The sequence below is a fragment of the Eublepharis macularius genome, chromosome 5, assembly GCF_028583425.1.
Source record: "Eublepharis macularius isolate TG4126 chromosome 5, MPM_Emac_v1.0, whole genome shotgun sequence".
Classification (NCBI taxonomy): domain Eukaryota; kingdom Metazoa; phylum Chordata; class Lepidosauria; order Squamata; family Eublepharidae; genus Eublepharis; species Eublepharis macularius.
Window position 1 is genome coordinate 145,798,367 of NC_072794.1, and position 15,661 is coordinate 145,814,027.

General features: G+C 42.2%; 1 protein-coding gene across 1 annotated transcript in view; it reads right to left on the reverse strand.

Annotated features, from left to right (window-relative positions):
* Positions 1-15,661, reverse strand: part of SULF2 (sulfatase 2) — a 137,599-nt gene that overhangs the window by 2,659 nt on the left and 119,279 nt on the right. The window contains exons 12-18 of the mRNA XM_054979690.1: positions 11,384-11,633; positions 10,074-10,170; positions 8,509-8,603; positions 7,183-7,242; positions 5,504-5,673; positions 4,894-5,036; positions 969-1,092 (exon numbers count right to left, since the gene is read on the reverse strand). Coding sequence (XP_054835665.1) covers positions 969-1,092; positions 4,894-5,036; positions 5,504-5,673; positions 7,183-7,242; positions 8,509-8,603; positions 10,074-10,170; positions 11,384-11,633 — 939 coding nt within the window. The remainder of the gene's footprint in view (positions 1-968; positions 1,093-4,893; positions 5,037-5,503; positions 5,674-7,182; positions 7,243-8,508; positions 8,604-10,073; positions 10,171-11,383; positions 11,634-15,661) is intronic.

The following is a 15,661-nucleotide window of genomic DNA, read 5'->3' on the forward strand; positions in this document are numbered from 1 at the left end:
TTATCAAGCAATAGCTACAGGATAGAGAAAAAGTGCATAGAGTGGACCGGTAAAGGCAACTTATTAAAGTTTGTAAACAAAGGGCTGCCTGTTGAAGTCCCCAAGAGATCCGAGGAGCAAACCATACTAGATGTGGATTAAGAAGCTTTCACAGCAGAATTAAGAGACTTCAAACCAAATTTTGAATTAATTCTTTGTGGTCTCTCTGCATCACATGATTTCGGAACCTCCAGAATTAGCTCTTAGACAACATTTGGGATAGAGGTAAAGGGGCAGAACAATTAACTTTACAGGTGTAGCCACTGTACTTTTTTAGAACTGCTTACTAGAATTACTAGACTAGGCAAATATTCCCCACTATACTGAAGCCTTTTTCATAGCTTCAATATAATTATTGACTGGCTCCTAAAGACTGAAATCCTACCCTCTTCAATAAGGTTGCTACTTTTTCCCTTTCCTCATTTGATGTCACTCCCAATAATACCCACTTGAGAAGATATATAGTGGGAAACTACTGCTCCAGAATACTTCCTCAATTGGCTAGGAATTTCTGCGTCATTCGCATTCATTAAGATTTCTGATCAACAGATTCTGTAAAAAAAAGACTACTGTAAGGAAATCCTCTTACAATATTTATACCCCACTTCTTCCCCAACAGGGATTCAAAGTGGCATGATACCCTTTCCGTTTTACCCTCACAGCAACTCTTTGAGGTAGGTTAGGCTGAGAGGGTGTGACTGGCCCAAGGTCACCCAGTAGGCTTCCATGGCAGAGTGGGGATTCAGACCTGGGTCTCCCAGTTCCTAGCCTTCCTTCTCCTTGTCATAGATGCATCTGAACCACTATACCACACCAGCTCTCTATATTCCTCATCTGATTTTCAGTTTCATGCAATTAATAATTAATTTAAAATAGGGATATCTTGGTTATTAAACACCCTCTCCAGTGGCATAAACAGGAGGCCGTACCCAGTTCCATGTTCCGAGTCCTGGGATTGCATTGCTTGTACCCCTTGCAACTTCTTAGTTCCATGAGCTGCACATGCAGTTGGTTGAGCACATCTCGGTCTAGGGTGTTCACTGCATTAATCAGCTGAAAAGAAAGATAAAGTAAAACTGTTCATGCATAGCAACTATCTCTTTTAGGTTTCTCACCAAAACCTATGCTGTGTTTATTGCTACAATAATTGTAGAACTGCTAAAAATATACCATGTGCTTCAAAAAAATTGAAGGGACCTGTCCTTAGTTTCATTTTCTGCCAAATGGCTACGCTGCGTTCAGAGCTACAATACAGTGGTTTGCAATTACAGATTCACAAAATGGCCAGGTCAATCATCTCTAAGCCTCAAAACTCCTTTTTAAATAGTAGCAAAGGTACAAGTATGAACCCGTGGATTGTTTTTAGCTTGCTCCTTAAATTTAGTCCTATACAGAAACTACTCTGGAATTGAAGTATAAGCAGGTTATAAAAAAAGCACCCGTGATACTTTATTGCGGATTCTCACCTATAGGACTGGTATTCCCCTCCCCTAGTCCTCCCTACTTCTCAACTTTTCTTTTCACTTGATTTGGATTGGAAACAGGAGAGAGGAATAAGGGGAAGCTGTGGTGGAAATATAATGGAGTGATAAGAGAGGAGACAAGAAGAGTGAGAATGGGAAGGAGGAAAGGTATAGAATGGTTATTTATAAAACTTTTGTGCCTCCTTTCCAGGAACCTGCCAGAGATAGTTTACAAAACAAAATAACAAAAAAAATTAAACGATAATTAAAAACCCAGCTCACCATAAAAAACAGCCCACTAAAATAACGGTTTCCAGACTAAAATAGGGTTAAAACATCTATCCCTTAATTATAAAAGCCTTGGTGAAGAGAAATGTTTTAGGCTGGCATCTAAAAAAAAAAGGCAACATAGGTGCCAGGTGAGCCTCAAGGAGAAGGGCATTCCATAAGCAAGATGTCAATACTCAAAAAGGCCTGTCTCTAGTTGTCCCTCATAGAGGTCAGAGAGCAGGGCTTCTGAAGTAGATCTTAACTGGCAAGCTGTACAATATGGGAGGAGATGGTCTTTCAAGACCCCTATCACCCAAGCCATTTAGGGCTTTAAAGGTAAGAATCAATTGTATCCAGAAGCAAATGGGCAGACAGTGCAGATTTTTCAACATTGGAGTGATACAATTTCTCAGTCTCTCTAATACTCTAATTGCTGCACTTTGGATGAGCTGAAATTTCTGAAATGTTTACAAAGACAGCCCCACGTAAATCATATTATAATACTCTAATCTGGATGTAATCGGAGATAATGGATCACTATGACCAGATCTCATTTTTCGAGGAACGTCCGTAGCTGACATATCAGCCAAAGCTGATAAAAGGCACTATGTGCCACACAGGAGATTTGGGCCTCCCAACTGCAGGCCAGGATCCAGGAAGAGGTGGCTATAGCAGGGCTGCTTCACTACTTAGCCTTTTCTGCCTTCCTCAATTCTCCTGTATCTCTTGGCATTTTGAATTCAATGGAGCTAGTGCTGGCTCACAAACAATACTGTCTTGTGCCGCTGCATTCCTTTTGCTCTACTGCCAATGCTGCTGGCCTGGTCTGAAAGTCGCCACTGTTAGTCCCTGCCCACAGGCGCAATAATCAATGTTTGGGTTCCAGGGGGGAGGCAGTGTATGGGAAAGTAATTTTCTATAACCTTGGGGATCCCCTCCCTGCCTGGTCCTATTGTAGGGGGACCAGCTCTTCACTATGGTATTAAGTAGAGTACTTGAAATCTAGTTGCTCCTTAAAGTCTAACAAGATCTTATTCTAACTTTCATAGAATAAAATGGTGTTAGTCTTTATGGTACTACTAGACTCCTATTTATACTCCTGGAGAGGCAAGGGTGTGTTCTATAGACACACGGATTACCCCTGGATCAGAAAGCGGGGTTAACATCCAGAGGCCCACTTTTCCACTGATAAGTGGTTCTTTCCTAGGCTAACCAGTCCTGGTACCAGGAAAAGAGTGCACTTGCTGAGTTCTATGAAGAAGTCCAGCTTGTGGCCTTGTTCTGGCCATTAATTTCCTCTTCCTTTCTTCTTATTCCAGCAAGTTTTAGCAAGGGACAAGGGGAAAAGTAAAACTGCTGCTGTGTGGAGTGTAACACCTTCTCATCAGCCATCGGGGGCTCAGCTGCTCCTGTTTTTGTGCTATTTCAAGGCTCTCTGAAAACTGGCCACTCTTCCAGAAGTTGATGGGGTAAGGGATTCTTGACAAGGCTGCTGAGAGCCACCGCAGGCCTTCAGACAAAAGATTTCATAGGTCCCTCCACATTTAACTGAACCCTCATAACAAAATAAATCACATACCTTGCCTGGCTCCATATGCCTCCATGGTCCCAAGGGCCTCTAGAATGTTGTTTCCCCCTTCCCTTAGTAGCATTGCCCTTTTAACTCCTCTGTGACATTGCCATTTCTGCAAAAGCTGCCTCCTTGGGACCATGCTACTGAGAGAGTGGGGCAGGATGGAAGAGCGGGGCAAGTCATGACATTACTGCAGCAGACAAAAACAAAGGTCTGCATTTGATTAGCTTTCTTCTGCATTCTTTAAGGAACTGGGACACCTGCTGGCTTTCTGGAGAAAGATACACTATTCATAGTTTTGTTCTTTAGTATGAACAGTGAAAGGAGCAGTTAATAAAACCACTAATAGTTCAGGACTTCCCCAGTCAGAATTCGAATTGGGTCCTTACTACACTTATAGGGCCCACATTTGAAACTATGGCTACTGCTCCATGCAAGATAATAACTACAAAACGCTGTTTTTAGTGGCCCTTACTGTTGCGCAGGTGGGTTTCGTCTAAAATTAAGTCCATTTTGTGCTGACGGAGTGATCCTCGTTTGTGTCTCAAATTAATTCCTTGTTTCACAGAATTGTGCTTCCTTCCTGTTGTCTTCAGGACTTCTGAATATAGGAAATCAGGAGTATTGTTTCCTTCCTTTATAGACTGTTCTGGCCACAAAGATTTTTCAGCTCTGTCCAGATCACTAATACAGGCACTGGAGATGGCATATAAAGCTCTGAGTATGCCTCCTCCGATGGCAGTGTAGGGTCATGCCACCAGAGGGGTGAACATCACAGTATTTGGGGGGATTTGTCAGGCTGACTGATTGGGCATCTGTACATTCCTTTGAATAAAGTTGTAGAAAAAAGGGGCATAAGTGGATGTATTATTGAATTTGTCAGCTGCACATAGTGTTGACTGCAGAAGCTTATGACACAATAAGGGGACACAATAAGAGGCTATTTATTATGTCTGCCTTCTTGCTCACACTGTTCAATTTGTTTGTGACACAGAAAATAAAGCATAAAGGGGAGGTGAATGCCAAGGCTGTGCCCAGGAAGTTCTGGCAAATCCTAAGTTCCAAGTGCCTGCCCCACAGCGGTCAAAGACATCATGTTCTCTTCAAAATGTCTGTTTCTTGCAGCAAGTACTAGCAAAACACCAAGGAATGTTGCCGTTTGCCTGGTGGCAGTAGGCAGGCCCCTGCTGTTGCTGATTTTAGCAGTGGGAGAAAAAAATAGGGGGATTGTGTTGATGGTGATACTCTAGGAATTTCCCAAATCTCTATGGTAAAGACTACAGAGAGTGGGAAAATTCCTAGAGGGCAACAGAGGAAATAACATCACCCCACACTCCACCATCCCCAGGCACTCCCCACTCCCAATCCAGCATTTGCTGAAAATGGGCTGGTAACCCTAATACCAGTTATGCTTTCTTCAAGTCCTGTTTCAATCTGACTGCTACTTCATACGACTCTACAAAGTAAATATATTAAAATCTGTTAGAATATGACTAACTTGCCAAATTTTACATTTCCTCCAAACTCAGAGTCACCTTTTGCAAATACCTGATAAGGGTCCGTGTTGAGATCAAAGTATTCAAGGAAGCCAGTAGCAAATTCACAGAACAGGAAGTTGTGAGTCTCATTGATTGTCCTCATGCACCAGTATGTGTTGTTGTTTGCACTAGTGCAAGCACAGAAAGGACCCACTGCAAAACAAAAGCTGATGTTAGTTAGTTATAGACACATTCATAAATATAATTGCGCTTTAACCCAGTGCAATGGTCTAGAGTTGTGGGAGGAAAGGTTTCTTGAACTCCATTTCTCCCAAAAACTTTCCGCATTAATTTCAAGACAGGCAGATTGCTTTTCTTGCATGACTCTGTGTTAAAATAAATGGGAGAGGCTACCTGCAAAAAAAAAAAGAAGCAGCAGCTCCCTGCATGTACTGAACTGCTTGTAGAGCTAGGATTCTAAGCATTGAACTCAGAAGGCACAGATTATCCCTGTGTTCAAGGGTCATCCCTAAGAAATAAAGCATTCACCACTGTTTGCTGTGAGCAACTGCAAAAACACTGACAGCTTCCAGTGGCTTGATATATACACATACAGAATCTAGAAGGCCATGCAGTTTATTACACCTTCCCATAAAGAGTAGAAGTAGGGAAGACCTTACATGTCCACAAGGGGGCAGTCTGCCAGTGCTGGTTGTCATGGGTGAAACAAGTCAGGCCCGGCATACTGCACGTGTCATTGTTTTTGATCCTCTTCAGTAGCTTGCGCAGCTTTTTCTTTCGTCTCTGTTCTCGGAGAAGCCACAACTTATCCTTTTCTTGCAAGGCTTTCCTGCAGTACAGAGATCGATTTCAGCGTCAGGACAGAGAGCTGCTGCATGAACTGACAACAAACATGAGCCTCAAAAAGTTGATTCACAGACTTTGCAAAATTTACCTTTATACGCTGAAGGCTGGCTTTTCACTGCGTCTCTATCACCTGGCAAAGCACTTGCCTAGAATAAACCATCTCTAGGGTAGAAATCCTCCAAACTTGCAATGATGAGAAAATACCTTGTGAACTTGTACTATGTTTTCTGACTGTTCCACAGAGGAGTGTGTGTACATATTTAATGCATTTTTATCTAGAAATAGGGTACATGGTTCTCCCCTTTTCCATTTTATCCTCACAACCTGTGAGGCAGGTTAGGCTGAGAGAATAACGGGCCCAAGATAACCTAGTGAGTTTCATGGCAAGTGGGGAACGAACCTGGGTTTTCTGAGTCTTAATTGGACCTTCTAACTGCTATATCGATTTATATTGTGTAATCTGACTTGAATCTCAGCTAGAAAGGCAGAACTATAAACGAAGCTAATAAATACACACATCACATCAAAGTGGTGAAGTAACTACTTGAGGACTTCGACCAGGCAAACAAGTAATAATTAGCAGGGAAAGAAATTTACCCTATTGAAAATCCTAATTAACTACCATTTATAGGAGCTTGGAAAAACAACACAGGAGGGAGATAGTAGAATGCTGGCCCAAAGCACTTCAGATAGAAGTAGGGGAGTCATATTTCTGAATGCTACCTTATGAGTTAAAAAAAAGACTCCTCTGTACAGCAAATTAGACCATTAAAGATCAAAGACTGAGTTACAGTATCATGTGCCTCACACAGCTTTTTACCTGAGAAGTAGCATTCCAAAGTTCTTGGGAGTTCAAAGCAGAATAGACTTTTGGGTGGTGGTCCAAGGTGGAATTCCTTGCCTGTTGTGGTCAGATTGTTGCACTCTAGGCTTCCTTTCAGAGGGAACTAAGATCTACTTATTTCACTGTGCCTTTTCTGTTTTGTTTGATAAAATCCAACCATTTGGGGGATTTGACATTATGTTTTGCCGTGTGATTTTATGAGTGCAGTTTAAAAAAAATTTTTAAATTGATACGGTTTTTGTTTTTGTAAACAACGGATAAAAAGCAGTATACAAATGTTTTAAGGACGAATTCTGTGTATTTATTTAACACCAGTGAATCAGCACTCTGCTAGTTCGAATCCCACCACTGCCACCAGCTCAGCAGAAAGCCTTGGATAAGCACTCCTCTCAGCCCCAGCTCCCCAGCTGTATTGTGGGGATAATAATAACACTGACTTTGTTCACTAGTCTGAGTGGGGCACTAACCTGTCTAGAAGAACGGTATATAAGCGCACTGTTATTATTTTCTTGCTGGCTTGGAGATAGAAAATTATATCCGTGCCATTTACTTAGGCCTCTGCTGAGACCTTAGTACAGATTTCAGATGAAAGTAACTGAAAAGCATTGAATAATTATTGCTTCTCTGGGGATGCTTATTTGTACTTACTTAAAAGGATGAAGGCTAGATGCCTTGTGCCTCAGTTTGCCTTTGTGTTTCATATGGAAGCTGTAAAAAGTCCCACATGTATGATTAGTTAAAAAGATCCTTTGCTACTTTTATTGATAACTCTCCTTCTTCCAAAGCTTGGCAGATTCTAAAACTGACAAATAATATTAAAATATACAATAAACATAAAAGGTACAATATATATCAACTGAATTAAAATAGCAGCATGAGGGGGGGAAATCCAAATATACGCTATATTATGTCCCCTAAAGCCCAACTAAAACAAGTTTTGTACTTTTCTTCTCTATGTCTTTTGCTTGGTTTAAGAAAATGTCCTCCCCTCCCTTCCCCACTTCTAAGACTGTGCAGTAGTTTGCTGTGTATAATGTTGTGCATAAGAAATCTTACTGAACTTGTGGCCCTTCTCTGGAATTTATGGGTTTTGTGTCCATGCAACAAGAGGAAAGCTTCACTGAGCATTACAGCAAGGACAATCCACGTAGCAACTAGTTTTCATACAGAATAGTGGAGGTGGAAAAGCAGTTTCTAAGGTTGTACCATTTCATTGGGACCCCTGCAACTCACAAAAAAGCTAGATGTCAGGAAGGCTTCCAGCACAACCACTTATGCGATTAAGATTTATGTATTGGGGGAGGGGGGGTGTTGTATGCAATCCCACACAACGCAATCCTATGCAAAATTAGTTCACTCTAAGTCCACTGAAATCAATGGGCTTAGGCCACAAGAAAACACTGCTGCTCTTTTAGTGCCTAAAGGGAAGATTTAGAAATACTACGAGGGGTCAATCCTGATTGGACTTTCAGTGCACTGCGACTGGGCACTCCTCTCTTCCCCCATGCCTTTTCAAGTGCCCAAATGCCCCCTGGTGGCTGTTTCAGCATTTGAAAAAAACTTATGGTGCCTGGTTCCGCCACACCGCAGGCCTGATTAGGATTGGACCATTATGCTCTTTTATCTCCGCTATTAGGCACTAAAATGGCATCATCATCCGTGGGTCCAGCCTGGGGTTATTATATCTAGCTGTGCTCTCTTCCTGGAGAAAATCTGCATAGGAGGTCAGTGCAAATCTTCGGAGCACCCACCTGCAAACTGAAATAGTACAGTTCAAGCACAGGTTTAGCTCTTCATCTGCTGTATTAGGATTTGTCCCAAGATTTTAAAAAGTTCGGATGACCAATGGAATGGGCCACAGCTGTGATGAAAGAACACGGAGGATGCAATGATTGAATTCTGGACTAAGGGACTATTAGTAACTGTAAAACGCAGGCTAAGCCTTGCTTTTCCAATGAGGGTGGAAGAGAATACCTTATTTTGTTGCAATCACACTCTTCTGGTCGCTTCTTCTTCAAATGTCCTCTCACTTCCCTCAGATTTTTAATTTTATTTTGCAGAGTTTCAATCTAAAGCAAAGTAAGAACACAGAGAGAATACTTCCTGTGTAAGAATACACAGAGAGAATCATCAGTTGTGTTTCTTTCCCTACCCAAGTTAGAATCCCTACTCTGCCATGGAAGCTTGCCTTGGGCTAATCGCTCTTAGCCTAGCCAATCTCACAAGAGGATAAGAGAGCGGAAAGAAGAACGATGTCATACATCCCCGTTGGAGAGCAAATCAGGGTATAAATATATAAATTAACTAGAAACAGAGCCCGTTGTGAGAAAAAAATACAACGGGCTCTAGAAAACTGATTTAGCAGAGCCCTGCTGTGAGGCGTTGGGAAGGCAGTGCTGCCATGCTGGCCCATATCGGGCAGCTCCAGAAGCTGGAAGTACTGCCGGGGACGGCAAGGGCCCTGGAGTGCTCCTGCGACCCACAGCCGTCGGATTCTTCCCCTCAGCCAGCTGCAGAGTGGGGAGCACTGGGGGGGCATCAAGAGCCCTGGCATGCTGCTGTACCTTGCAGTTGGCTGCAGAGGCAGAGAGCACTACAGGTGGGGGACGGCAATGGCCCTGGTGCACTCCTAGGCCCCGCAACTGCCTGGCAATGCTATGGGTGGTAGACTTGGCTTCTAGGAGTACAAAGGCCAGGTGTACCCAGCCAGCAGAGCCATGGCAGGTATACCTAGTCCCTGTGGGTCCAGAGGCCAGGTCTACCAGCCCAGCCAAAGAACGGGAAGGTAGATCTGGTCTCTGAGGGAAAAAGTCAGGAGGGGGGAGAAAGTCAAGAGCAGGCAGCTGGCCAGGGCGCTTCAGCACCCATTGGGCCGGGGGGAAGGCACAGGAAGGGGGAGGAGGCAAGTGGCCAGGGCGCTTCAGCACCCATCGGGCGGGGGGGGGGGGAGGCAGGGTGCTGCCAGGGCACTGCAGCACCCATCGGGCCGCGGGGAAGGTGGGGGAGGGGAGAGGAGTCAGGTGGCCGGGGCGCTTCAGCGCCCATTGGGCCGGAGTGGGGGAGGAGGCAAGCGGCCGGGGCGCTTCAGCACCCATCGGGCTGGTGGGAAGGCCAGGAGCACACTGTGCGGGGAGGGTAGGAGGTAGGCCCTTGGTAAACTAATGAGCCTGACGGCAGCATTCTTAATCCCAATCCACAGCAGCAGGCGGGAGCAACTCTCCGCTTATCCTCTAGGGGCACACTGTCACGCCTGCGCACTGGGATAACCAGTGTGAGTCATTGGAAACCCGCTAACACAATTATGTTATAGGATAAAACCCCTTTTAAAGATAAAAAGAGGTAACCCAAAGTTTACATGTGGAAATTTCTCTGAGGCTGTGATCTTCAGTTTACTTGCTCACAAAATGAGGTTACTAACATCTGGGGGAAATTGTTCAAAGTCTCAAACCCATTCAAATGGCATTTTGCTGTTCTGGCATTTAGGTATGAAATTAAAGTAGCTGGAGGCCAGTTGACTTGCAGCTGACAGAATCACTAACCTCATGGTCTATATGAAGTTTATGGTCCTTCCAAGCTTGTAGTGACTTGTACAAATCTGTGTCACACTGAACAGTGTCATTTGCTAGAATGTAGCATCTGCACAGAGAGAGAGAAAAAGGTCTTTGAGCTAGAAAGAGAGAAAGCTAAACAAAATGATTTCAGTAACAAGTAGAAAACTTATGAGGATCCTTCAAGCAGTAGCGTAACTAGAGTGTGACAACAGGGCCTTCTCTGCTTTGGGTATAAAACTGGAATATATTTGTTTGAGGTATAAGAAAAGTTAGTCCAGTCTAAGTCCATTGAAGTTAATGGGCTCTGCTTAGGATTGCACTGTAAGTCTCATATTGCATTCTGAAAAAAGTTACCAGAGTCGAGACAGTCTTTGAACTGAAATGCAGATTGTCCTGACCATACTAAAAAAAAGCTTTTGTTTCGACATTATGGTTTTCATGGGACACACTGCATTGAATTTTGGGTTAAAGTTGTCTGCACCCACCTGAAAATGAAGGTGAGTCTCGTATTCATCTTTGATATGCTAAGTATGGTCCTAACTATGCCCATCAACTTCCATTCGCTTTGATATTATCAGTCCAACCAATCAGTCCACCAATGGTTGGTGCATTAACCAACGGGCCTAGGAAGAACTGAGGTGAAATGTCCCTGGAAACAACAGTGACTTTTGCTGTGCCATCATGAAGGAGTGCTGGAAGCAAACTTGATTAGCAGGTAGTCTGTGCTGCTCTCACAATCAGTCTCACACACTTTATGATAGCTATCGGTTTATGAGGCTGCACAGTCCCCAGGTGTGTGTGATCCATGCAAGACGGACAGGAACATGGGACTCACACTGCTTAATGTTATGGGCCAATGGGGTTATGGGTTTGAATCCCCTAGTTGAGGGAAAGCACTGCTGAGTATTCTTTTTCTCCGTCCATACTACCCAAATTTAGATCATACAGCAGTACCTGTTCTGGAGTATATCACTCTGTGAAGTTTCATATATTGCTATTGCTATAATATAGAACGGCTTGTATTTTAATATTTTGGGTTTTATTGTAAGCCGCCTCGAGCAGGACACTGAAGAGGCAGCATAGAAATATTCTAAATAATTAACATATTCCTAATCCTTTTATTATGTATACTGCTGTTTTTAAGTAATCGGTATTATAGGTATTTTTATCTTGTTTTATGCTACCATGTTTTGTTCTATTATTATGATATATGTTGTGCTCCACTCTGAGCCTGCTGTAGGGAGAGTGGATTATAAATAAAATAAATAAATAAATAAACCTATGAACAGAACACTTACCTGTGAGTCACTTTGATTAAGTTAGGGGCTGTAGTCTCTAAAATTCCACCAGTACCACTATATTCTCCTACATCCTTGATGTCATCTTCATCGTCTCCTTCAGCACCCTTGACTTTTTGGGGCTTGTCTGTAATATTACTGGGCAAAACAGGCTGGTAGCCATCTTCTAAATCCAAATTATATACTTCTCCATCCAATTCAACAGACACAGAGCGAATTGAACGACTTCGAATGTAGCTCGCCTTGTATTCTGGGAAAGAGGAAAAGCACAGCTTGCCTGTATTTATACTAAAGCAGCAGATGTGTACGAACACTGCCTCAGATTTTAATTAGGAAGTACTATCTTAATTATACAATTGTTTGCCAAGAGTGTTCATTAAAAAAATTGTAAATTTAGGGCTTTGTGTTTTGCTTAGTTTTTAACAGGATGATCCTGTGCGATATGATCACATTTATTTCTAATGCTTTACCTGTAGAGTCTGTAGGTGGCAGCAGAAGCTTACAATGCCTTATGGAAGGTATGAGAAAGGTAGACAGTTCCAGCTTCCTGAATTGGTGTCATGGTAACAACCTTTTAAGAAGATTCCAAGGGCCTTTGACCCTTTCTGACTGAAAAGTCTTCAAAAATTAGGCGCCTTCCCTTTCTCACGGAGATAACTTTGAGGGATATCCCAGTAAAGCACGTTCTCCCTTTCACCTGGTCTCTTTAATAATTTCATCTCCCTCTGGTCCAGAAAGCAATTCTTAATATCCTTCCTCAAAACCTGATTTCCCTCCACATTCAGATTTCAATACTCTTTTTCAAATACAGTCATATGTTTTCCACCTGTGAACAGGTCTATATTGCCACTGTACAAGGCCAGGGGCACTGTAGTGGGCTAGGCTTACAAACCTGTTGCTGGTTGTCTTTTTTCATTGACAGCAAAGGGCAAACAAACACCTTAATAAAGTCAGGATGTAGGTACAATTCTATTCAGTGTTTATCTTTTTACTTGAATTGTGTTTTTATGCACGTTTGTATTGGCCCCAGAGTAAGCAAGTCCAACAAGCTGCTGTGTTTTATGGACTATTTTACTGTGAATAAACTTGAATATTCAGTGTTTCAGCAGTCCTATGCTAATTGCAATATTCAGTTCCACCCTCAGTCATTTTTCAAAAAACCTGTCTCTCTCAGCGTCAACTGCTCTCCCCACCCATCACTAAAATAATACACCACCTATATTATAGAGATATTGTAAAGATTAAGAAGACAACACCATACTTCAAGCATTGAAAAAAAACTGCCACATGATTATGTTTACAATTTAAAAAGTAGTATTATGATACTCTGACACTTACTGTATTTAATTTTTCTATCCCTTTCCTAATGATTCCTACCACTGATTTTGCTTTTCATGCTTCAGTGGCCCACTGATGATTTCACTGAGTTTTTGCCACCTGGGACTGAAGCTTTCCCAGGTGAATCATAGCTCGGAGGAAGAGAAAAAACGTAATATGGAACATTTGGCTAAAACAAGGGAACTCCCTTCCTTTTCAATACCAAGAGGAAGTTCCAGAGAGTTACACCCTAATAATTAATCTCTTTCATTTCTTCTTTTTCAGCAAGAATTAACTTCCCATTCCTGTGGATCTTATACATTCTGAATAAAATGGTTTTAAAAAGGTAAAAAGCAGCCCTCCAAAATGGGATCTTCTAAAGAATAGATTTTTGTACAAATGAAACATGGGAGAATATATATTTTTTTTACTAATCTAACTTCCCACTTTCAGCCTCTATAAAAGCCTATGGCTATATTCAGACATCATCATAAAATGTGGCTTGTGTACAAACTCTTATAAATCTACATAAGTCATAAATCCTGGTTTGCTTGGTTCTTGCCTGTCTCTTTAATTGCAGCATGGACATCCATGTTCTACTGCTAACACTAAGGCTGCAAAGAGGAACCCTAAATAGGTCTACTCTGAAGTAAGTACTATGTTAGTTATCAGGGCTTACTCCTAGGAAAGGGCCCTTAGGATTAAAGACAAACTGTGGTTTGTGAATTTGGACATCACAACAACCCACAGTTATTACAACTCTGTTTTACAAACGGGTTACAAACCTTCATTTGAAATCCCAGTTTGGCACAATCCTTTACCAAACCTTGGTTTGTTGGAATTGCCTGTATTCATACATTGCAAATAACCAGGATTTGATCACATTATGGTTTATAAACTAGTCTGAGGACAGAATAGCTAATAGAACAAAAGTTTCAGTATAGTAATTCTCAGTAGATTAACTTTATCACAAGTTAAAGTGATTTTAAAAAAAAATTGTAACAAATTTGAAGTATTATCTGATGCTTTGTGTTGTGCACTGAAAATGCATTGCGACATTTGGAATAATGACAAAATTGCAATTAAATGAGGTAACGCTTTCTAATAAAACAGTAACTCATCACTCCTACCTATTAGTTTACAACTGCCAAACCCATATATACCCGAGATCATGAGGTGCAGATGGCTCCCTCATAAACAGACAGTCTAGAATAAATCCTCTGGAGCTACTTTACCTAGGATTTCCCCAAAGTATACGCTTTTTTCTGTACATAGCCGGAGTGCAAGGTTGCAATCCTACAGACATCTTTGTGAGCAGGCTCCCCAGTGGCACTTACTTATGATTAAACAGAGATAGGGATGTGATGCAGGGTTGCGAACATACAATTTCTGAACAGCAAGAGGAAGAATGTCCAAATGTAATGGGAAAGAGAAGAGGACAGGAATCTCCCTCATGGGATTTTCTCTCAGAGATTTAAGCATGTTGTTCTCTACTCTCCCCCTTTCTCTGATCTCAGCATCCCATCCTTTCTGGAGCACCAGGCCATTTTAAATGTTTTTCCTTTTCCTTTGGTTAATTTCCAAAGTCATATTTTTTTCTACACATTTGGGGAGTCCCACCGAGTATGTAGATATCCATACCTTGGGTGGGATCCAGTGATCCATCAGTGGAAGTTGCTGGTGGTCGGATCTTTCATGTATTCCCCTCCACCAACATCCTCTCTGCCCTCCCCAAGTAGTTAATTCCTGGAGTTGCAAGACCCACGTGGACTAATAGCTATGTGGGTCAGGAAGCTGCAGTGGGGAAGGGACTGGAGGTGAACTCATCCTTTCGGCCTCTTCCATCAGCATGCTACCACTGACAGAAGAGGGAGGAGAGGTGATTTTGCCTCCTTTCCCCTCCCCATTGAAGCTTTCCCAATTCATGAAACCATGCTACCCCATAACCCTGGGAAATAAACTTTCCTGGGGGTCAGAAAGGACTGTAGGGAGAGGGGAATTTGGGAAAGGTCCACGGTTCTTGCATGTGCAGGGACCAATCCTTGCCTGTGCATGGCCTGGTTTTCTATCTTCAGAGTGTGTTTATTACTAGCGACAATGACATTGTGAAACAGCTGACAAGAGTTTGTCAAATATATCCAAAAACATTTGCAAATATTTCCCTAAAATGTATAACCCACGAGGAACTTAAGTGCCCAACTACTTTCCTGTCCCTCAGTTAGTCTTTCCCACACCCTTCTTTCTTCAGACTTTTCGAATTAGAAAACTGTAAGGGATTTGGATTGCCAGCTGTTATTGATAGGGATCCTGTTGATTTGTTTTAAACCTTGATTGCAATCGAGCTGGTTAAGCAAAGCTGCTTAACTCATTGATTTAAATGCCCCAACTGATTTAAGAGGAAAGTTTTTAAGCGTGTTTAGCTATACTGCTGAACTCTTGCAAGGGTTTAACTAGGAATGGGTTGTGCTTTACGTTTAGTATAAAATCACAGTTGCTTCTGGGTAGTGGAGAACAAGACGACTTATCCAGTAAATGCTTGCAATGGTTTCCAAAGTGTCTATGTGTACATTTGTTCCAGTAACAACAGCTGGGCTGATGGAAGTTAGTTTCAGCTTTTCCAGGTGCTATTCAAAGTGCTTTTGAAACTTGAAAGTCCCTTCAAAGTACTACTAAAATCTGAAAAGCCAGGGGAAAAAATGAGCATATGTGGACTCTTCTGTCACACTCATTCACAAGATTTCAATAGTAGAAGATTTCGAGAGTCAAAGCTCCCTCTGTCATCTGCTGAATGAAGTTTTGGCTCTCAAAAGTTCATACCATGGAAATCCTATTGGTTCTTTAAGGTGCTACTGGACTTGAATCTTGCTCATCGACTGCAGACCAACATGGCCACCCACCTGAAACTCTCTGAAAAGCTATAATGTGCACATTAATGGGATTGTCATATCAACCAATATTCCA